Source organism: Oncorhynchus tshawytscha, linkage group LG05 (genome assembly GCF_018296145.1).
Source record: "Oncorhynchus tshawytscha isolate Ot180627B linkage group LG05, Otsh_v2.0, whole genome shotgun sequence".
NCBI lineage: Eukaryota > Metazoa > Chordata > Actinopteri > Salmoniformes > Salmonidae > Oncorhynchus > Oncorhynchus tshawytscha.
Genome location: NC_056433.1, coordinates 63000719 through 63025078, shown reverse-complemented (window position 1 = coordinate 63025078; position 24360 = coordinate 63000719). Strand labels below are relative to the sequence as shown.

The 24360-nt window shown below is 44.3% G+C and overlaps 1 protein-coding gene and 1 long non-coding RNA gene across 2 annotated transcripts; one reads left to right on the top strand and one right to left on the bottom strand.

Moving 5' to 3' along the window:
* The first annotated feature begins 576 nt into the window (after nt 1-576).
* On the top strand, nt 577-12949 carry LOC112251084. The gene is made up of 4 exons (XR_002953612.2): nt 577-1153; nt 1681-1784; nt 2010-2179; nt 12073-12949. It is a non-coding gene; the product is annotated as an uncharacterized LOC112251084 (long non-coding RNA).
* A 1396-nt stretch (nt 12950-14345) lies between these two features.
* LOC112251082 (myocilin) lies at nt 14346-22306 on the bottom strand. Its single transcript, XM_024421767.1, has 5 exons — nt 21496-22306; nt 17919-17984; nt 16963-17064; nt 15687-15898; nt 14346-15522 (listed from the first exon to the last, which is right to left on the bottom strand). Exons 1-5 carry the CDS (start codon nt 21980-21982, stop codon nt 14950-14952), a joined length of 1440 nt encoding a protein of 479 aa, XP_024277535.1. The 5' UTR covers nt 21983-22306; the 3' UTR covers nt 14346-14949.
* Between the last annotated feature and the right edge of the window lie 2054 nt (nt 22307-24360).

Here is a 24360-nt window from a genome sequence, read left to right as displayed (position 1 = left end):
GGTTCATTGCTCCAGAGCCTTTCCGTTCACCTTCCCACTCCTGGGCCAGACTACACTCAATCATATGACCCACTGAAGAGATTAGTCTTCAGTAAAGACTTAAAGGTTGAGACCGAGTTTGCGTCTCTGACATGGGTAGGCAGACCGTTCCATAAATATGGAGCTCTATAGGAGAAAGCCCTGCCTCCAGCTGTTTGCTTAGAAATTCTAGGGACAATTAGGAGGCCTGCGTCTTGTGACCGTAGCGTACGTGTAGGTATGTACGGCAGGACCAAATCAGAGAGATAGGTAGGAGCAAGCCCATGTAATGCTTTGTAGGTTAGCAGTAAAACCTTGAAATCAGCCCTTGCTTTGACAGGAAGCCAGTGTAGAGAGGCTAGCACTGGAGTAATATGATCAAATTTTTTGGTCAGGATTCTAGCAGCCGTATTTAGCACTAACTGAAGTTTATTTAGTGCTTTATCCGGGTAGCCGGAAAATAGAGCATTGCAGTAGTCTAACCTAGAAGTGACAAAAGCATGGATTAATTTTTCTGCATCATTTTTGGACAGAAAGTTTCTGATTTTTGCAATGTTACGTAGATGGAAAAAAGCTGTCCTCGAAATGGTCTTGATATGTTCTTCAAAAGAGAGATCAGGGTCCAGAGTATACCCCTCGCAAGACCCACTGATCGATTCTTCTTTATAAAACCATTTTAGGCCTCACTCCCCCCTATCTGAGATATCTACTGCAGCCCTGATCCTCCACATACAACACCCGTTCTGCCAGTCACATTCTATTTAAGGTCCTGAAAGCACACAGATCCCTGGTTCGCTCGTCTCTTCAGTTCGCTGCAACAAACACTCAAACTGGACGGTTTCCTCTCAATCTCTAAATTCAAAGACTCAATCGTGGACACTCTTACTGACAGTTGTGACGGGTGGGTATCATTTGGGGAACGTTCCAACAGGAATCTGTTCCAAAAACTTCGTAAATAACAAGGATGCCAACAAACAACGCATACACAGTTGTATAGCGGCAGAACAGGATACCGGGTAGGGAGTGGGCAATTTTGTTACTTTTTCCACTCACCAGGTTTATTCCGAAAAATGTCTGTCCTCACTCTGGTAGCCTATGGACAAACTATGGACAAACATTAAGAATAAGCTACGTGGTGAGTTGATCATGCTACTTTGTATGCGTTGTTTGTTGGCATCCTTGTTATTAACAAAGTTTTTGGAACAGATTCCTGTTGGAAGGTTCCACAAATTATACCCACCCGTTGTGACTGATTTGCGTGATGTATTGTTGTCTTTACCTTCTTGCCCTTTGTGCTGTTGTTTGTGCCTAATAATGTTTGTACAATGTTTTGTGTTTCTACCATGTTGTGTTGCTGCCTTGCTATGTTGTCTTAGTTCTGTCTTTATGTAGTGTTGGCTCTTGTCGTGATGTGTGTTTTGTCCTATATTTCTACATTTTTAAAATCCCAGACCCCATCCCAGCAAGAGGCCTTTTGATAGGCCGTCATTGTAAAAAATAAAATAAAAATGTGTTCTTAACTGACTTGCCTAGTTAAATAAAGACAACAAATAGATGGAGATATGTGTTGTACAAAGATAACATTACCTGAGTTACAGAAGTTTTGCAGTCTGACTAAAAGTCAATGCTATTTAAAATACTGCTCTGTTTCCTGACCAACAGGGGATTCAGATCCTGGGGGACAAGTTTCCCTACAAACTAGTGTCCAAGAAGATTGACTGTGAGTGCACCTTATCAATGGTTCCTGAATAAATTGAAGCCAGAAGGTAAGCAATGACTCATATAAGCTACAAAGCCTATGTTATGTATAAATGAATAGTTACTTACAGTAAATGTAAAGTTACCAATTATTATGTAAGCGTGTGTGAACTGTTAAGGACCCGGTTTGGTTCTAATGATGAACTTAGCCATAAGATGCTTTTTTTTATTATATAGGATCATCTGGTTCTCATGATGAACAGCCTTAAGATGTTTTTTATTTTATTATATAGGATCCTATGGTTCTAATGATGAACTTAGCCTTAAGATGCCTTTGGGCATCGGCCCAGGTCAGTTTAAGATGCTGGCTGGGTTTGAGGATAAGTCGGCCTGGGCTCTGTGTACCTTTGCCTTCTGTCCAGGAAAAGAGGAACCGGTACAACTCTTCAGAGGGATAACTGAGGTAAGAATATCACACCCACCACACTGAAGATCTCTGCATGCTTGCTCTAATATACAGTACCAGTCAAAGGTTTGGACACACCTACCCATTCCAGGGTTTTTCTTTATTTTTAATATTTCCTTCATTGTAGAATAATAGTGAAGACATCTAAAACTATGAAATAACACATATCTTGTAGTAACCAAAAAAAGTGTTAAACAAATCAATGCCTTGATGACAGCTTTGCACACTCTTTGCGTCCTCTCAACCGGCTTCATGAGGTAGTCACCTGGAATGCATTTCAATTAACTGCGGTGCCTTGTTAAAAGTTAATTTGTGGAATTTCTTTACTTCAATGCGTTTGAGCCAATCAGTTGTGTTGTGACAAGGTAGGGGTGGTATACAGAAGATAGTCTTTTACCAAATAGGGCTAAGTACGTATAATGGCAAGAACAGGTCAAATAAGCAAAGAGAAATGACCGTCCATCATTACTTTAAGATGGTCAGTCAATCAGGAAAATTTCAAGAACTTTTAAAGTTTCTTCAAGTGCAGTTGCAAAAACCATCAAGGGCTATGATTAAACAGGCTCTCATGAAAGGAAGACCCAGAGTTACCTCTGCTGCAGAGGATAAGTTCATTAGTGTTACCAGCCTCAGAAATTGCAGCCCAAATAAATGCTTCAGAGTTCAAGTAACAGACACATCTCAACATCAACTGTTCAGAGGAGACTGAATATTGATGATGGTCCCGGAGAGGAAGGCTGCTGTTTTATGGGCTCTTAACCAACCGTGCTATTTTGTTAGATTTTTCGCATTGTTTAACCTATTTTGTACATAATGTTGCTGCTATCGTCTCTTATGACGGTAGCAGCTTCTAGACATCAGACGTCTTTTTTATTTTTTATTTTTTTTAACCAAGATGGCATAGCAGTTCAGACGTCTTTTGTCCTCGTCTTGTCGTGTCCTGTATATATATTTACAACTTTTTTCACATATATTTTATTTTTATTTTCCATCAACTCATCTTCAAAACACTCTCCTGCAACCCGCCTCACCAATTTATATTTATAAAAAAGTATTATTTACCTAAAATCTGTAATCCTCCAAGAAGCTAGCCAGAAGCTAGCCAGGAGCTAGCCCAGAAGCTAATCCAGAAGCTAGTTCAGAAGCTAGTTAGCTTCTTTACTGGCAAATCGTTAGTATTCAGCTAACCACGGTTTGGGGTCATCAGCTATCCTTTAGCTCGAAAATCTATCGCCAGTTTTGTACGGCGCGGCTCTGAACGGAACATACCGGACCAATTTTTCTCTCCATGTCCCTGGATTTCAACTGCTCTCTGGACATTCATACCCGGATCTCATAGCTAGCTAGCTGCTATCCATGTGACTATCGGCTTTCGTCGATTCCGGAGCAAACATCAATTATTCTGGAGCTAGCCAGCTCCGTCAATCACTCCTGAGTTCCATCAATCACTCCTGGGCTGCAGTCACCTATCCGGACCCGTTCTACTGCCTACGCGGAGACCCACCGGGCCTTCACAACTGGACTGCCGACGTTATCTACCCGAAGGAGATCCGGCTGGCTCCTCCGTCACGACGTTACCTGAACGCCCATCTGCGGCCTGCTAACCGTTAGCTGTCTTACTGGCTGCTATCTGAATAGACAATCGGACAATTTATTTATTATTATTATTATGTTTTCTTCTTGGGCCTCTATAACTATATCTATTGTTTTTAGTTTTGTTGTTGTGTGATTTGGATTAATCCCCTCTACCACACGGAACCCCACTAATCTACTGACGGAACGCAAGAGGTGGCTAACAACAGACCTCCATCCTATGCTAGCTTGCTACCGATGGCCTGGCTAGCTGTCTAAATCGCCGTGACCCCCAACCAACCTCTCCACTCACTGGACCCTTTTGGTCACTTGACTAAGCATGCCTCTCCTTAATGTCAATACGTCTTGTCCATTGCTGTTCTGGTTAGTGTTTATTGGCTTATTTCACTGTAGAGCCTCTAGTCCTGCTCACTATACCTTATCCAACCTATTAGTTCCACCACCCACACATGCAATGACATCTCCTGGTTTCAATGATGTTTCTAGAGACACTATCTCTCTCTTCATCACTCAATACCTAGGTTTACCTCCACTGTATTCACATCCTACCATACCTTTGTCTGTACATTATACCTTGATGCTATTTTATCGCCCCCAGAAACCTCCTTTTACTCTCTGTTCCAGACGTTCTAGACGACCAATTCTTATTGCTTTTAGCCGTACCCTTACTCTACTCCTCCTATGTTCCTCTGGCGATGTAGAGGTGAATCCAGGCCCTGCAGTGCCTAGCTCCACTCCTATTCCCCAGGCGCTCTCTTTTGACGACTTCTGTAACCGTAATAGCCTTGGTTTCATGTTCTATTCACTGCTTTAGCACACTCTGCCAACCCGGATGTTCTAGCTGTGTCTGAATCCTGGCTTAGGAAGACCACCAAAAATTCAGAAATTTTAATTCCAAACTACAACATTTTCAGACAAGATAGAACTGCCAAAGGGGGCGGTGTTGCAATCTACTGCAAAGATAGCCTGCAGAGTTCTGTCCTACTATCCAGGTCTGTACCCAAACAATTTGAACTTCTACTTTTAAAAATCCACCTCTCTAAAAACAAGTCTCTCACCGTTGCCGCCTGCTATAGACCACCCTCTGCCCCCAGCTGTGCTCTGGACACCATATGTGAACTGATTGACCCCCATCTGTCTTCAGAGCTCGTGCTGCTAGGCGACCTAAACTGCTTAACACTTAACACCCCAGCCATCCTACAATCTAAACTTGATGCCCTCAATCTCACACAAATTATCAATGAACCTACCAGGTACCTCCCCAAAGCCTTAAACATGGGCACCCTCATAGATATCATCCTAACCAACTTCCCCTCTAAATACACCTCTACTGTCTTCAACCAAGATCTCAGCGATCACTGCCTCATTGCCTGCATCCGTAATGGGTCAGCGGTCAAACGACCTCCACTCATCACTGTAAAACGCTCCCTGAAACACTTCAGCGAGCAGGCCTTTCTAATCGACCTGGCCGGGGTATATTGATCTCATCCCGTCAGTAGAGGATGCCTGGATTTTTTTTTTTAAATGCCTTCCTAACCATCTTAAATAAACATGCCCCATTCAAGAAATTTAGAACCAGGAACAGATATAGCCCTTGGTTCTCCCCAGACCTGACTGCCCTTAACCAACACAAAAACATCCTATGGCGTTCTGCATTAGCATCGAATAGCCCCCGTGATATGCAGCTGTTCAGGGAAGCTAGAAACCATTATACACAGGCAGTTAGAAAAGCCAAGGCTAGCTTTTTCAAGCAGAAATTTGCTTCCTGCAACACTAACTCAAAAAAGTTGTGGGACACTGTAAAGTCCATGGAGAATAAGAACACCTCCTCCCAGCTGCCCACTGCACTGAAGATAGGAAACACTGTCACTACTGATAAATCCACCATAATTGAGAATTTCAATAAGCATTTTTCTACGGCTGGCCATGCTTTCCACCTGGCTACTCCTACCCCGGTCAACAGCACTGCACCCCCAACAGCAACTCGCCCAAGCCTTCCCCATTTCTCCTTCTCCCAAATCCATTCAGCTGATGTTCTGAAAGAGCTGCAAAATCTGGACCCCTACAAATCAGCCGGGCTAGACAATCTGGACCCTTTTCTTTCTAAAATTATCTGCCGAAATTGTTGCCACCCCTATTACTAGCCTGTTCAACCTCTCTTTCGTGTCATCTGAGATTCCCAAAGATTGGAAAGCAGCTGCGGTCATCCCCCTCTTCAAAGGGGGGGACACTCTTGACCCAAACTGCTACAGACCTATATCTATCCTACCATGCCTTTCTAAGGTCTTCGAAAGCCAAGTCAACAAACAGATTACCGACCATTTCGAATCTCACCATACCTTCTCTGCTATGCAATCTGGTTTCAGAGCTGGTCATGGGTGCACCTCAGCCATGCTCAAGGTCCTAAACGATATCTTAACCGCCATCGATAAGAAACATTACTGTGCAGCCGTATTCATTGATCTGGCCAAGGCTTTCGACTCTGTCAATCACCACATCCTCATCGGCAGACTCAACAGCCTTGGTTTCTCAAATGATTGCCTCGCCTGGTTCACCAACTACTTCTCTGATAGAGTTCAGTGTGTCAAATCGGAGGGTCTGCTGTCCGGACCTCTGGCAGTCTCTATGGGGGTGCCACAGGGTTCAATTCTTGGACCGACTCTCTTCTCTGTATACATCAATGAGGTCGCTCTTGCTGCTGGTGAGTCTCTGATCCACCTCTACGCAGACGACACCATTCTGTATACTTCCGGCCCTTTTTGGACACTGTGTTAACAACCCTCCAGGCAAGCTTCAATGCCATACAACTCTCCTTCCGTGGCCTCCAATTGCTCTTAAATACAAGTAAAACTAAATGCATGCTCTTCAACCGATCGCTACCTGCACCTACCCGCCTGTCCAACATCACTACTCTGGACGGCTCTGACTTAGAATACGTGGACAACTACAAATACTTAGGTGTCTGGTTAGACTGTAAACTCTCCTTCCAGACCCATATCAAACATCTCCAATCCAAAGTTAAATCTAGAATTGGCTTCCTATTTCGCAACAAAGCATCCTTCACTCATGCTGCCAAACATACCCTTGTAAAACTGACCATCCTACCAGTCCTCGACTTTGGCGATGTCATTTACAAAATAGCCTCCAATACCCTACTCAACAAATTGGATGCAGTCTATCACAGTGCAATCCGTTTTGTCACCAAAGCCCCATATACTACCCACCATTGCGACCTGTACGCTCTCGTTGGCTGGCCCTCGCTTCATACTCGTCGCCAAACCCACTAGCTCCATGTCATCTACAAGACCCTGCTAGGTAAAGTCCCCCCTTATCTCAGCTCGCTGGTCACCATAGCATCTCCCACCTGTAGCACACGCTCCAGCAGGTATATCTCTCTAGTCACCCCCAAAACCAATTCTTTCTTTGGCCGCCTCTCCTTCCATTTCTCTGCTGCCAATGACTGAAACAAACTACAAAAATCTCTGAAACTGGAAACACTTATCTCCCTCACTAGCTTTAAGCACCAACTGTCAGAGCAGCTCACAGATTACTGCACCTGTACATAGCCCACCTATAATTTAGCCCAAACAACTACCTCTTTCCCAACTGTATTTAATCAATTTATTTATTTTGCTCCTTTGCACCCCATTTTTATTTCTACTTTGCACATTCTTCCATTGCAAAACTACCATTCCAGTGTTTTACTTGCTACATTGTATTTACTTTGCCACCATGGCCTTTTTTGCCTTTACCTCCCTTCTCACCTCATTTGCTCACATTGTATATAGACTTGTTTATACTGTATTATTGACTGTATGTTTGTTTTACTCTGTGTAACTCTGTGTCGTTGTATCTGTTGAACTGCTTTGCTTTATCTTGGCCAGGTCGCAATTGTAAATGAGAACTTGTTCTCAACTTGCCTACCTGGTTAAATAAAGGTAAAATAAATCAAATCAGAGCTTCTGGACATCTGAACAGTGATTACTCACCTCGAATTGGACAAAGATTTTTCTTTAATGAGTTGGACTGGAAGGATATAATCCAAACACCCAAACAGGCCCTCATCCCTGTCATTCATAGGTGAAAGAAACATCGATTTTGTGGAACGAGATCGGGGTGCCTTGTGAGGATCAGGCGACGAGAGGCTAATCTGCCTTTGCCATCCATACTGTTAGCCAACGTTCAATTGCTGGAAAATAAATGGGACGAACTAAAAGCATGTATATCCTACCAACAGAACATTACAAACTGTAATATCTTATGTTTCACCGAGTCATGGTTGAACAACAACATTAATAACATACAGCTGGCGGGTTATACACACTATCGGCAGGATAGAACAGCAGCCTCTGGTAAGACACGGGGTGGTGGCCTATGTATTTTTGTAAACAACAGCTAGTGCACGATATCTAAGGAAGTCTCAAGGTTGTTCTCGCCTGAGGTAGAGTATCTCATGATAAGCTGTAGACCACACTATCTACCTAGAGAGTTTTCATCTGTATTTTTCGTAGCTGTCTACATACCATCACAGACCGATGCTGGCACTAAGATCGCACTCAATGAGCTGAATACCACCATAAGCAAACAGGAAAACGCTCATCCAGAGGCGGCGCTCCTAGTGGCCGGGGACATTAATGCAGGGAAACTTAAATCAGTTTTTACCTAATTTCCATCAGCTAATCAAATGGCTACTCAGACTATTTGCATTGCCCCCCCATTCTACACTGCTGCTACTCTCTGTTATCTATGCATAGTGTCACAGGCCGGCTCATAGCCTGTGGCAAAAATGAGGGGACGCGAACAACGGGTATAGGCCAATCAAAAAGGTTCTTTATTATAAACCAGAACTATTAACTTTAAACAAAGAAAAAGGAATGAGGTGTGAAAGTATCATAATGTAAGGTGTATGTAAAGTGCAGGGATGCATGGATCCGTGTGTGTGAATGACTGAGTGAAAACTATGCAAAACTACAAAGGAACAAACAAAACAGGATCATACCTGGAGGAGCAGAGAGAGAGAGAGAGGAGTGATTAGTGAAGCAGTTTAAATACCTCAACACCGGTACTCCCTGTATATTGCCTCGCTATTGTTATTTTACTGCTGCTCTTTAATTATTTGTTACTTTTATCTCTTACTTTTTTAGATATTTTCTTAACTGCATTATTGGTTAAGGGCTTGTAAGTAAACATTCCACTGTACTTGTTGTTTTCGGCCCATGTGACAACTTTTTTGACTCTGTGAATCAGGCCTTCATGGAAGAATTGCTGCAAAGAAACTTCTACTAAAGGACACCAATAATAAGAAGAGACTAGCTTGGGCCAAGAAACACGAGCAATGAACATTAGACCGGTGGAAATCTGTCCTTTGGTCTGATGAGTCCAAATGTGAGATTTTTGGTTTCAACCGCTGTGTCTTTGTGAGACGCAAAGTAGGTGAACAGATGATCTCCGCATGTGTGGTTCCCACCGTGAAGCATGGAGGACGAGGTGATGTGTGGGTGCTTTGCTGGTGACACAGTCAGTGATTTATTTAAAATTCAAGGCACACTTAACCAGCATGGCTACCACAGCATTCTGCAGCGATACGCCATCCCATCTGGTTTGCGCTTAGCGGGACTATCATTACTTTTTAAACAGGACAATGACAACACACCTCCAGGCTGTGTAAGGGCTATTTGACTAAGAAGGAGAGCCATGGAGTGCTGCATCAGATGACCTGGCCTACACAATAACCTGACCTCAACTCAATTGCGATAGTTTGGGATGAGTTGGACCACAGAGTGAAGGAAAATCAGCCAACGGTCAACCAAATCATTTCTAGTCATCTCATCCTTCCAGGCTTTTCCTTCTCTTGACTTTATAATGCGATTGGCAACTTTCATAAATTAGGTGCATTACCGCCACTGACCTCATTCGTCTTTTAGTCACCCATGTGGGTATAACCAATGAGGAGATGGGCGAGGTATGACTTGCAGCACGAACTGCGTCAGAAATAGAACTGACTTCTATTTTAGCCCTTGGCAACGCAGACGCTCGTTAGCGCGCAATAATTTAATAACATAGTCAGACTGTTAGCTTACACCGGGGTGTGCGTGGTCTGGTGTGAATTTCATCAGGAGTGGATTTTATACGTTTTAGTAGAAAAGGGCAGTTCCATGACGCCGACGTAATGTCCATGCTCACGTGGGTGTGGCCATTGATTTGGTTAACTTCATATGAAAAACCCATACTCCCATTTAAAGGTTAACATCACATCTTTTGTCACTAAAGCACTAAATAAACTTCAATTAGTGCTAAATACAGCTGCTAAAATCCTGACGAGAACCAAAAAATTTGATCATATTACTCCAGTGCTAGCCTCCCTACACTGGCTTCCTGTTAAGGCAAGGGCTGATTTCAAGGTTTTACTGCTAACCTACAAAGCATTACATGGGCTTGCTCCTACCTATCTCTCTGATTTGGTCCTGCTGTACATACCTACACGTACGCTATGGTCACAAGACGCAGGCCTCCTAATTGTCCCTAGAATTTCTAAGCAAACAGCTGGAGGCAGGGCTTTCTCCTATAGAGCTCAATTTTTGTGGAATGGTCTGCCTACCCATGTGAGAGACGCAGACTCGGTCTCAACCTTTAAGTCTTTACTGAAGACTCATCTCTTCAGTGGGTCATATGATTGAGTGTAGTCTGGCCCAGGAGTGTGAAGGTGAACGGAAAGGCTCTGGAGCAACGACCCGCTTTTGCTGTCTCTGCCTGGTTCCCCTCTTTCCACTGGGATTCTCTGCCTCTAACCCTATTACAGGGGCTGAGTCACTGGCTTACTGGTGCTCTTTCATGCCGTACCTAGGAGGGGTGCGTCACTTGAGTGGGTTGAGTCACTGATGTGATCTTCCTGTCTGGGTTGCCGCCCCCCTTTGGGTTGTGCCATGGCGGAGATTTTTGTGGGCTATACTCGGCCTTGTCTCATGATGGTAAGTTGGTGGTTGAAGATATCCCTCTAGTGGTGTGGGGGCTGTGCTTTGGCAAAGTGGGTGGGGTTATACCCTTCCTGTTTGGCCCTGTCCGGGGGTATCATCGGATGGGGCCACAGTGTCTCCTGACGCCTCCTGTCTCAGCCTCCAGTATTTATGCTGCAGTAGTTTGTGTCAGGGGGCTAGGGTCAGTTTGTTATATCTGGAGTACTTCTCCTGTCTTATCCGGTGTCCTGTGTGAATTTAAGTATGCTCTCTCTAATTCTCTCTTTCTCTCTTTCTTTCTCTCTCTTGGAGGACCTGAGCCCTAGGACCATGCCTCAGGACTACCTGACATGATGACTCCTTGCTGTCCCCAGTCCACCTGGCCGTGCTGCTGCTCCAGTTTTAACTGTTCTGCCTGTGGGTATGGAATCCTGACCTGTTCACCGGACGTGCTACTCTCTAGAGACAGCAGGAGTGGTAGAAATACTCTTAATGATCGGCTATGAAAGGCCAACTGACATTTACTCCTGAGGTGCTGACTTGCTGCACCCTCGACAACTGCTGTGATTATTATTATTTGACCATGCTGGTCATTTATGAACATTTGAACATCTTGGCCATGTTCTGTTATAATCTCCACCCGGCACAGCCAGAAGAGGACTGGCCACCCCTCATAGCCTGGTTCCTCTCTAGGTTTCTTCCTAGGTTTTGGCCTTTCTAGGGAGTTTTACCTAGACACCGTGCTTCTACACCTGCATTGCTTGCTGTTTGGGGTTTTAGGCTGGGTTTCTGTACAGCACTTTGAGATATCAGCTGAGGTACAAAGGGCTATATAAATAAATTGTGATTTGATCTTTTCACAAATAGTTTAATGAGTAATCACATATGTTTCACAATATTTAGATGTAAACCTGACAGCTGGGAAATGTACAGGGAGCCACAATTTACACCCAGAAAGGGCCACATCATGACACTATTTTGACGAATCTCAAATATAAAATATATTTTGATTTGTTTAACACTTTTTTTGGTTACTACATGATTCCGTAGGTGTTATTTCATAGTTTTAATGTCATCACTATTATTCTACAATGTAGAAAATAGTCAAAGTAAAGACAAATCCTTGAATGAGTAGGTGTGTCCATACTTTTGACTGGTACTGTACATGTCTTTTATCTGAACTGCTACATTGTAGAGCCTAGAGGCCCAGAGACTTTGGATGGGACCCCTGTTTCCAGGCAGACTTTTATTGAACCAATTGACGGAAACTAATGATAGTGATTATTCCCAGTTTCACTGATGATTTGTAAGTTCTCTCTCTCTCTCTCTCTATCATCCCTGTAGATATGCTGAGCTACCCAAGGAGGTGAAGAACACCATTTCCCATCGGTATCAAGCTCTGGCAGCCATGTCTGAACACTTCTCCTCTCAGGACAATGGCACACCAGATAGCAAGAAGAAGAAATGGCTATTAACCCCTGATCTAGCATCAGATCACATAACCATTAGAGGGATACAAAATCTGACCCTGTATCAGTGGTGGGGCAGCTTCTACCTACTCTGACTTATGGGTATCAGAGTCTGAGCCAATCAAACAATTCTGTTGTTGAATTGAGATAGTGGTGCTTTTGATACAGTGCCTTCAAAAAGTATTCACACCCCTTGACTTTTTCCACAGTTTGATGTGTTACACATGGGATTAAAATTGAAAAAGAATTGTCAACGATCTACACAAAATACTCTACAATGTCTAAGTTGAAGATTTTTTAAATCAATTTATAAAACACAAAACACTAATATATCTTGATTCGATAAGTATTCAACCCCCTGAGTCAATACATGTTAGAATCACCTTTGGTAGTGATTACAACTGTGAGTCTTTCTGGGTATGTTTCTAAGAGCTTTGCACACCTGGATTGTACAATATATGCAAATTAGTATATAAAAAAATCAAGCTCTGTCAAGTTGTTAGTTGATCATTACAACACAGCCATTTAAGTCTTGCCATAGTTTTAAGTCAAAACTGTAACTAGGTCACTCATTAAATGTTGTCTTGGTAAGCAACTCCAGTATATAATTGGCCTTGTGTTTTAGATTATTGTCCTGAAAATATGTAGAATGGTGCTGTTGTGTTGGATTTGCCCCAAACAACACTTTGTTTTCAGGACATAAAGTTAATTTCTTTGGTACATTTTTTGCAGTTTTACGTTAGTGCCTTATTGCAAAAAGGATGCATGTTTTGGAATAAAAAAATTGTACTGGCTTTCTTCTTTTCACTCTGTCATTTAGTATTGTGGAGTAACTACAATTTCTTTGATCCATCCTCAGTTTTCTGCTATCACAGCCTCATTGTGAAATCCCTGAGCAGTTTCCTTCCTCTCAGGCAACAGAGTTAGGAAGGACGCCTGTATTTTTGTAGTGATTGGGTGTATTGATACACCATCCAAAGTGTAATTAATAACTTCTCCATGCTCAAAGGGATGTTAAATATCTACTTTTTAATATGTACCCACCTACCAATAGGTGCCCTTTGTGAGGCATTGGTAAACCTTGCTGGTCTTTGTGTTTCAATCTGTTTTTGAAATTCACTGCTTGACTGAGAGACCTTAAAGATAATTTTATGTGTGGTGTGCAGAGAGGAGGTAGTCAGTCATGTTAAACACAATTATTGCATCTGTGCAACTTATGTGACTTGTTAAGCATATTTTTACTCTTGAACTTATTTAGGCTTGCCATAACAAAGGGGTGGAATACAATATTGACTCAAGACATTTCAGCTTTTAATTTGTACACATTTCTAAAAATCTAATTCCACTTTGACATTATGGAGTCTTGTGTGTAGGCCACTGACACAAAATCTAAATTGAATCGATTTTAAATTCAGGCTGTAACACAACAAAATGTGGGGGAAAGTGAAGGGGTTTGAATACTTTCTGAAGGCACTCTATATGCTTTCCTTAAACTGGAAGAACTCCAGATGTATTGTGTCCTTTGTCCAACCTGGATTATGTGGGTTTAGAACCAAGACTTTTGCTTTCTAAAGTGCAGACTCCAAACCAGGACTATACTCATACTGTATATGTGATGTGTTACTGAGGCAGGTTCTGTGAGTGTGTCTGGAGTGCCCCAAGAGAAGTGTATAATAAACCATAAACATTCTGCCATCCTTAGTTTTATTTCTCTTTACGGAAGGAACACAGTGAATGTTTTCTCTTCTGTTTCTCACACTTCAATTCCCTCCTCTCCACTCATTTCCCCTCGTCTTGTCTCCCCCTTCTCTGGTGAAGGTCCCATGAGTTGACGTGTGTTTTATTGTGTAAAACATTCATGAATGCAGCTGATGGGGAAAACAACTGCACTAACACATCAACCTCCACTAAAATGGAGTCTTCAGTCAATATTGACCTGTGAAGGAATGCTCTTCATAATTGACCTCTTTGGTCCAAGGCCTTCCTTCTGTGTTCACAGACCTGAAAGCTGAATGGATGGAAGCAGTGGATGGATAGGGGCTATTTGGTGACTGATTCCATTTCTTCCCCTTCTTATGATAGTGAAACGGTATGCGATTGAGTTATCATCCTCCTAGAATCTAGAAGTTATTGATTTTTACAGATAACTATTATTTAGAATAGATCGTCTTTATTAGACATTGGTATGAATTTGTACATCATTTAATATACAGAAGTACAATGCACAGGAACATGCAATATTTCAATACATGCTGAGCTAGAGAGCAGCAAGTTTGTCTCTGAAAATGTTTCCTACTGGGGGGGGAGAGGCACTATGTACAGGACAGATGGGTCGAATGAGTTTTATACACAGTACACACATTAGACCTTGTATGATCACTAATGTGTGAGAGCAGTAGACTTGATAATGTTGGCTTTGCCCGCAATCCCCTTCTCAAAACTATACATGAAATACAATGAAAGCACTACTCTGATGACCAAACAGTAGAAAAATAATTCCTCTATAAACATATTTGTGGACCGTGCCACAGCAATTGCCTTTCCACAGAAACAAGATACCTGCAGGGGGTTTGCTAGAATAATTTTAAATCTCAATCACTATAGTGGCCAGTTATGGTAACTACTAGGCCTACGCATTGATGAAGGTGGTGAATAACACTAACAACTTACCACCACATGAGCTGCTCTAAAGCTGTCAGTCTATGAAGGACAGACATAGAAAGTCTTTGGGTTGTATGAAGAAGCCTCAGCTCTACTGGTGGCCCAGCCTGACATCGTAGGACACGATGTGGAAGTTGTCCCAGGCGAAGAGCTTCCTCTGGGCATGGTTGTAGTCCACCATGCTGTTGTAGCGGTACTTATTCCTGAAGGGTAGCGCCACCTCCTTCCCCTGGCCAGTAGCTGTGTCAAACATAAAGTTGATGGTGGTGTTGGGAGCCGTGTAGCTGGCCACTGTGTACAGACGACCACAGATGACGAAGGAGTTAGCCACGCTGGTCTTCCTGATGCTGGTCTCCCAGCTCCTCTTCACCGCCAGGCTGTGTGGGTCCAACTGGGACACCACTATGGCTCCTTTAGCCTTGTTGGTGCTGTAGACAGCCCACAGGCCCTGCTCGTCCACCCCCAGGTCCACATCGGTGTAGCCCCCCCAGGAATAGGGGAACTGGCCATGGAAGCCAGCGTGGGGCAGGTCTCGGCGGGCGGCGATGCTCTCAGACACCAGGTCGTACCTCAGCAGGGTGCGGCTGCGGCGGCGCTGGTAGTACAGAGAGCCGCGGTACAGAGTCGCTCCAGTACTCTCCACTGGCTCCGGTAACAGCAACACCTTGTGATAGATAATGATAATACAGTCTGGTCAATGGTCACACTTTACATTATACCTCAATATGTTATCATGGTTAAGGTAAAGGTTGGTTAGGGGGAAGGTAATCTGATCCTAGATCTGTAGTTAAGGTTAGCCTCAAGGACTATCCCATGCCAGTCAGTCACCTTGGAGGGGAAGCCTTTAGAGAGCTGATCCATGTCTTCGTAACCAAAGAGCTGTCTGACCTCTGACCCCACTGTATCAATGCGCCACACCATCTTCCCTCCATAGGGCGCCACAGCTTCTGGGTCCTGCATCCACACCCCGTACTTACCAGCTATACTGTCAGCCTTACGATGGGACACTGGCTCACCTATTGATATCAACTCTCCACAGCCTGTGAGAGAGGAGGGGAGTGTTAGAGACATTAAGAGATAGATGGGGAGGGCAGTTAGAGACATTAAGTGAGAGATGGGGAGGGGGAGGGGGGCAGTTGTTAGAGGTGTCTATTTTAGACTATTGAGATGCACCCTGTAAGAGAGAGTGACATTTGAAATGTCTTTATTCTTTTGTGAGTGTAATGTTTACTGTATATTTTTTTTTGTTTACTTCACTTTTGTTTATTATCTATTTCACTTGCATTGGCAATGTAAACATATGTTTCCCATGCCAATAAAGCCCCGTAAATTTAAATTTAAATTGAAGTGAGAGAGTGAGTGAGTGAGAGAGGAAGAGGAGTGTGTAGAGATGATCTGTAGTAAATCATATTGTTGGATAGGGGGATGGATGGAAGAAGTCATGGCTTCTGAAAGATATGAGAGATGATCTGTAGTAAATCATGTTGTTGGATAGGGGGATGGAGGGAAGAAGTCATGGCTTCTGAAAGATATGAGAGATGATCTGTAGTAAATCATGTTGTTGGATAGGGGGATGGAGGGAAGAAGTCATGGCTTCTGAAAGATATGAGAGATGATCATCAGTCAGTAGAGACCTAGTAGGTCTACAGCGTGTTGGGTTGACATACCCGATGAGTGTGTGTTAGGTACAGAGTTAGTAAGGCAGCAGCTGATCAGATGCAGGAAGGAATCCTTCACCACTTCAAGTCTCTCACTCAGAGAATGATCAGGCTGCTGTAAATTTACCAATTCCTAAAATACATTCAGAATATTCAAGACAGAATGGTGTGTGTGAGAATGGTGTGTGCGCTCAGAGAGCTTCAATGGATCTCGTTCCCTGTCAGGCACTAAATATACAAACACATGCAGTTTCATGCTCTGGTGTTGGTATTTGCCCTAATATATGCCCTAATATATGCCCTGGTATTCCGTGGGTCAGCTGTATGGGGGAGAGGGGGTTACTGTGTAATAATAATGGGTCTGTTGGGACCGCGTCAGGTTAATGAACTATTTGATACTCCAGGTGGGTGTTCAGGACAGCTGTGTGTTCAGGTGTGTGTCTCACCTGTGCTGTCCTCTGGGCCCTCAGGACTAGGAGCAGGAATCTCAGTCACTTCAGCCTTCAACTCCTGGAGCACTGGATTACCACCATACTGCCATGCTGGGTCTGGAGTGAGGGGGTTTATGTTACCAGTTATGATCAGTACAAGTGCAAAGGTCACATCAACCTCACTGCCAGGCGTATCACTAAGATAGCGGGAGAACACAACAATGCCAAGTGCGGATCAGAGATTGTAGAGGGTTGGCTGGTTTTGAAGGAGGAACTGGAGACCCAGACGTGTGAATGCCTGTTCGGCGGTTGTGTTTGTGTTGAGTAAGCTGTGGCCTTTTGAACAGGAGGACCTATAGACCTAATATTTATTATTATGACAGTATTAAAGCATTGCATGGTGTCTAATGTCTCTATGTATATTTCAGAAATGTGGAACTACTATGATGTTGTCAAGCAGCAAGACTTTGTGAAGACCAACAACCCACTGGGCACACAGTGGTTGAACCAACATTTTTTCCCCTTGAAGGGGGAGACCAGGACTAGCATCAGGCCTTCGGGGGCTCTTGTTGGTGCCACACACCCCACCGTTTTGGAGTTCATCGATGCCCTGCAACAACAACAGGCTCTGACTGAACCTCAACTGGACCAGTACTTCGCTGGCAACCTACCATCACCAGAGAGAGTCTGCACTAGCCTGGAGAAGGTAAAGCGGCTTGTGGGGGACTACCACAATCTACCCCTGATGGATTACCTGCGACACATTGACACATTCCAGCTGCAGGTGTGATGACTGCATCAAACCAACAATCATTAAAAGACGATCTCCTGGCACATCTGTCCATGACACTGGACACGGTCTTCATTGTGTACTTTTTACTTTTTTATTAAGCTATATTCATTCTGTTGAAATAAGATATGTACACGAACATGCAAACACACACTCAGTGGTATTACAGAAGACGCCATACCTCTCAGGCTGCCAGTGTCCCATTGTCTTCCAGGTCTGGAAACCAGGTGAGAGAGAACACCAGCACCTGCAAACACATACTGGATTTAGTATCACACACAACGGTCACACTGACGGCACCATCACCGACCATGCAATGACCATTGAGGCCAGAGCAGCCCCCATCAGCCAGCCATGGGGTATCTCTGTGTTTGTGTGTTGGGCGGGGGTCTGTGGCAATACTACTGACAGCAGGTAATGTAAGAGGAGGAAAAAAACACTCCTGAGTGGATTCCCAGCTACTGTGGAGTCGGCCTGGCTGTAGGATACACACACACATACACACAACCTTCAGTCATGGAGCCCCCCGCCATCTGCCCTGCTGCCACAGATAGCAATTCCTCATACCAGTTTAGTTCAACTAGAACAACTCCAAACACTAGCCCAAGCCTCACCCATCAATCCCCATCCCCTCTGCACCATACCCTCTCCTGCTCCCTTCAGTCTTTCAGCCCCTCAGACAACCATTACAATTGATCGTTTTTTAATGCTTCAGAAGTGTTGATAAACAACAGCCGTGACTGGTCTACAACAGTGATGGATGCTAATGTGTTTATGACCTTGTAATGGTACAAGGCATGTGTGTGAAGGGTTTACAGGCTCCTAAAGAGCGATAATGATGCAGAACGTGTTAGCCTTAGCATCTGGAAACTGATGTTGATTTCCTCTTTTGATGGAGAGAGTGGGTGAGGTTGGGGTAAAGTTGGAGGAGAAGGAGAGGTGTGGGGTTTGAAGGGGGGAGACCAGGGCTAAGTTCAACAGGCACAAAACAGAAGAAAGGGGTTTTGAAATGGAGGAAGTACAGCCTGACCTTACACAATGAGAATGTCCATTATTGTTTGCTTCTGTTCATGCCTTGTATGGCCAGAGTCAATGGATGCTTTCTGGGTGGATGAGTGTGGGGAGAGGGGGTGGTGGGGTGAAAGGGGTAAGGGGAAGAGTCTTGCTTCCCTGAACTACATAAGTGTTTCCAGAGGGCCAGGTCATTCATCATCTGAGGTAAACAAGAGCATATTGTTTCTCTCTGTGTGTGAGTGTTTGTGTGGATGAGTATGGGGAGAGGGGGGTGGTGGGGTGAAAGGGCTAAGGGAGGGTGAGGGGAAGAGTCTTGCTTCCCTGAACTACATAAGTGTTCCCAGAGGGCCAGGTCATTCAGCATCTGAAGTAAACAAGAAAGAGCATATTGTTCCTCTGGCTCTGTGTGTCTGTGTGTCAGTGTGTCTGTGTGTGTGTGTGTGTGTGTGTCTGTCTGTCTGTCTGTCTGTCTGTCTGTCTGTCTGTCTGTCTGTCTGTCTGTCTGTCTGTCTGTCTGTGTCTGTCTGTCTGTCTGTCTGTCTGTCTGTCTGTCTGTCTGTCTGTCTGTCTGTCTGTCTGTCTGTCTGTCTGTCTGTGTCTGTGTCTGTGTCTGTGTCTGTGTCTGTGTGTGTGTGTGTGTGTGTGTGTGTGTGTGTGTGTTGGATATCAGGGCATATCCGGCAGAACATCAAGATCCCCAGACTGAAAAACCAAAACATATGAACACGCACACATGCACACTCTCTGACAACGGCCTAATCAGCCCTAACCATGTGCTATTACAGTTATTAGAGCTAAGAAATAAAAGGCTCTAATTTGGTTGAAGGCTGCTCTGCTCTGTCTCCCTCAGTGTCAGTCTCTCAGCACGTGTCGGTCCACCTCAATGTTGCTGTGTAGCAGAGCTGTTCTTGGATGCAGACATGCTCACAATGGGTCGCTTGCCTTGGCTGCTGTTGATAAAATCTCTTCTACAACAAAGGTCTCTTCAAAACCCATTAGAAAATGAATGTAACAAAATATATTTAGGGAGAGGTGAGTCAGTCGCTACAGATATTTTTAGAACCAATATGAAATCCACTTCATATTTCAGTTCACCTGGTTAACCATCAACCTCATCTTCTATATGCCTAATTCTGACTGACCAGCCCTAGCTACCCACTATATAACCAGGAAGTCCCATTGAGTTAAACAATAAAAGGAGACATGAATAAAGCATGGCCTGTTACAGGGCCAGAGAGGTGTTCTAATCTTACCCATCTATCAGCCAAGGTCAGCTGGGGATTTATGTTGTGTTTGTTGAGCGGATGGCTGTTAAAACCAAGGACCCCGTTACCATACCTCACCACACATATGCGAGCACACACACATGCACACAAGTTGAAGGTAGTTTCGCAAGCCATTGCTAAATATCGTTAGCGCAATGACTGGAAGTCTATGGGAACAGCTCGCAAGCTTGGTATTCATGAGTTCATCTGAATCTGGGTAAATCAAAAAATTGCTTAATTGCCAAAATTGTGCAAAATTCCTTGAAAAGCTTGTCTTGGCAGAAATATTGAACGTGTATTTTATTTTGTCATATTTTGGGAGTGGCGGAATATGAATATAGAGGAAACACTGTAATTGTTTTACTTTTCACTCTTCTCTTCCCTTTTCATGTTTCCTTCTCTCTGGCTGTGATTTATTTTCCATATGTCTGTCCCCTGGGTGTGTGTATTTGTGTGGAGCTGTATGGTGCTCCCCCAGCATTCTATCTGTATGTTTCAGCCTGCAGGTGCTTACATGAGGATCTAACCAGATGCCACAGAACCATGCAGGGAAATATATCAAATCAAATCAAATTGATTTATATAGCCCTTCGTACATCAGATGATATCTCAAAGTGCTGTACAGAAGCCCAGCCTAAAACCCCAAACAGCAAGCAATGCAGGTGTAGAAGCACGGTGGCTAGGAAAAACTCCCTAGAAAGGCCAAAACCTAGGAAGAAACCTAGAGAGGAACCAGGCTATGTGGGGTGGCCAGTCCTCTTCTGGCTGTGCCGGGTGGAGATTATAACAGAACATGGCCAAGATGTTATATGAAATATATGAACTCCTTTTAGGGCTGCTCCAATAGGGCTGCTCTGGGATATGGAGGTGGTGTATAGGATCTTAGCAAAGGAGGATTTACGGTTTAAGGCTATCTCGGTTTTACAAGACACACACAGAGTTGAGCGTCATCAAACCTAAGGTGAGATGGAGGTGAGACTGAACCCCCCTCCCCGTGTAATGTAGGAAGTTCAGGGAAGCACCATCATAGAGAAGGTTCTGGTCGTAAATACCAGACTAATCCTGTCTGTCGCTGGCTGTCTTCTAGAACCTTCTCCCTCCCTCTGCTCTTTAAAACAGACCGATAGCTGAGAAACCTGACCTTACTTCTGCATCTTTGCTTGTGTTGCCCAAACACAGACATGTACACACACACGCCCACCCATATGCACACACAGGTCTGTGGGGTCATGTTTTTACTCAGCTCTTCCAGTTAACTCAGAATCTCCTGACTCACTATAAAACCACAAGACACAGGATCTATAAAAATAGGTCTCATAGAGGGAATGGAGAACACTTACAGTTACAACACAGTCTGTCTACAACACAGTCTGTCTACAACACAGTCTGTCTATATAGTTTGCACCACTTAATCAGGAATCTTATGAACTTCCGACCCTAGCAGAAGAGAGAACAGACAGAGAGAATGTTGTTACTCACCTCCGGCAGGTCGCAGACCACTGTCCTGTAGTGGGATGCTGGGTGGCAACAGAGGGGGTTGTGGGTAACAAGGTCTGCTCTGCAGTCTCTCCGTCTCTCTCCTCATCTCCTCCATCCTCCTCTGAAGCCCCTCCACATCTCTCTCCAGACGCTCTTTCTCTCCCTGCAGCAGGATCCTCTCTCCCATAGCCTGGGTCAGAGCCTCCTGGAGACCAGCCTGGGACTGGGACCCAGCCCCAGGACCCCCTATCTCCCCTCCAGTCAGCCTGGCCACCAATACCTCCAGCAGGCTGAGTCTAGCCTTGAGCCCCTCCATCTCTGGTCCTCCGGAGACTGTAGGGGAGCAGCTGGTCTCACTGGGGCTGGGCACGGTGAAGGTGTACTGGCAGCGCCCGCTGTGGTCGTTCCCCCTCCAGAGAGTGGCACGGTCCTGCCCCTCACTGCACCCCAGCAGACAGAACACACACACGCTAAGCAGCAGCCACATGGTGAATACAAACAGCTACACACACAGATGTAGACTAGACGTTCTTCTGCTCTCTCACACTCTCTGTCTTCAGGGTCTCTCTTCCACCACTCTGTGTTTCAACCCTTCTCCTTTTTCTCTAGCTGTGGTAATTTCCCCTTCTATCTTTTCACCTAGTTCTTACCCAACTGTCTTCCTTTTCCTTGTTTTTCTCTATGTGTTACAGCAGATAATTTTTCTTATTCTCTGATTAGTCTGTCTGTTTTCTTGCTGCTGCCTGTCTGTCTCTCTTCTTTCTGTTCTGGTCTGTTTGTTTCTCAGGTCAGGGTCCTCAGGTCTCTGAGTCCCTCTCAACAACTCAGGGATATTTATACAATCTGGGAAGGAGGGAGAGGAAAGAGAGGAGGTGAGTAAGGAGAGAAGAGGAAAGAGAGAGAGGGGGAAGGAAGAAAAGGCGGGAGAGATGGGAGGGGTGAGGACTGTTTGTGTGTTTTCACGTGCATGCTGGTGTATGCATGCATGCCTGGGTGTGCATGTGCACATGCAGAGAGGGTAAGCAAGGAGAGACTACAGGCTCGCTCTCACTTTCTATATCCAGTTGCACTCCCTGTCAGCTATAACAGAGCTGGGCTATCTGTAGCTACGTGCGGTGTTTGGTCCCAGGGATAGGGGGGCATGGCAGGGGAGTCTCCACGGGGATGGGAGGGGTAGCTGGGCTTTGGGGGATTAAGTTACCATCCCATAAAGACGGAGAGCCCCCATAGGGTGCCAAAATGTGATGCAAGCAGACAATTGGTTTGTCATAAAAGAGACTGATCACTACAGGACTCCTGACCCATGCTGTCCAGATTCCAATCGCCAGTTTGAAGGGCTAGACTTATGAGTCAACCAATAGCTGGATTACTTGTGTGTGTGAGCATGTGTGTGCATGTGCATGAATGGGTCTGTGTGTCTTCACCAGATGCTTTTCCACTCATAACTTTTAAATGTAGTTTAATATAACATGAGTCACACACCTGCTCTAGACCTTTTAATCTCTCTCTCCTTCTCTATATCCCTCTCCCTGTCAATCCATCTTTCACAGAATAACAGACACACACTCCCTCCTCACCCTCATGTGATGCATTTTTTTATGATCCCTTGTTCATTTTCAAATTGAACTCAAGACTAGAACACACACATACATGCACACCCTGAAGGAGTCTGAGAAATGGGGTCAGGGGTCATATAGCTCAATTGGTACATCAGTCAGGAAGGCTGGTGTTGAAATACTATCTTCCACAAAGCTCTCTCTGCCTCTCAAGCAGGTTGGTACAGGCCAGCTTTGTTTCTAATGGCAGGATGTTTGTTAGCCTCAACCCCTAATTGGTCAGGTATGCATTTCATTAGCTAGATGGATTTGGTATGTGTTTGATTAAGGAAGCCAGTGATTTGGGGTCAGTATTATTAGCATGGGCACATCTTTCCAGAACCCATTTCAAAGGGTCAAGGGGATGAAAGAGATGAGAGATAATGTAGGGAGTAGTTAAACCACAAGTCTCTTTGCTCGTCTGTGCAAGTCCTGGCTGGTGTTCCCTCCATGTTGTCACCCTGCTGAATATGTACGTAGTACTGCTGCTGTAGCCAACAGGAGTGGTGAGTGTCAGACTGGGTTGTTGTGATGCTGATTTATTCTCTACTACTTCCTCCAGGTAGCCACATCCATCTCCCTCCTCCTGCCGTCTGCCCCGTCCTTCAGTGTCTGGTAGTGTGTGTCTGATTCCCCAGTCCCTCAATAGGCTCATTTGTCCTGTAGTGAAAAGCAGGAGGTTGGCAGAGCAGAGTCTTACCCAACTACTATTTCTCAAATGTTTCTCTCTTTACCGGTATATGACTATTGCTTTGTCTGGATTATGACATCATCCAGCCCCAACTGGACCAATACACGCTGTCCTGTGTCGTGTCTTTGGCTATGCCGGATTAAGTGATATGACATGCTAATCTATAAAATAATTTATTGAGCTAATCATGTAAATGTAATTAACTAGTCGGGCACCACAAAATAATATTTATAGAGCTGTTATCTTCTGAATAAACTCTTAAAGACCTAGTAATATTTTACATCAATAGCAGTCAATATTAATCATCATCTTAATTCAGTCTCATCTGAAAGTTGTAAATTCTTGGTTATCTGCACGAACCCTGGCTCACAAATTGAATCAGCAATGCAAAATTGGGTTTAATTATTTATTTACTAAGTACCTAAATCATTACTAAATAACTAAATCACACAGAATTACACATACACATAATTAAATCTTAACTTGATTACAAATTACGTCATAAAGGAACACGTCCCTAGCGGGCGGAACAGATATGACAGCTTGTTACACAAAAGAAAAGGGGCTGGGTTTGAGTGA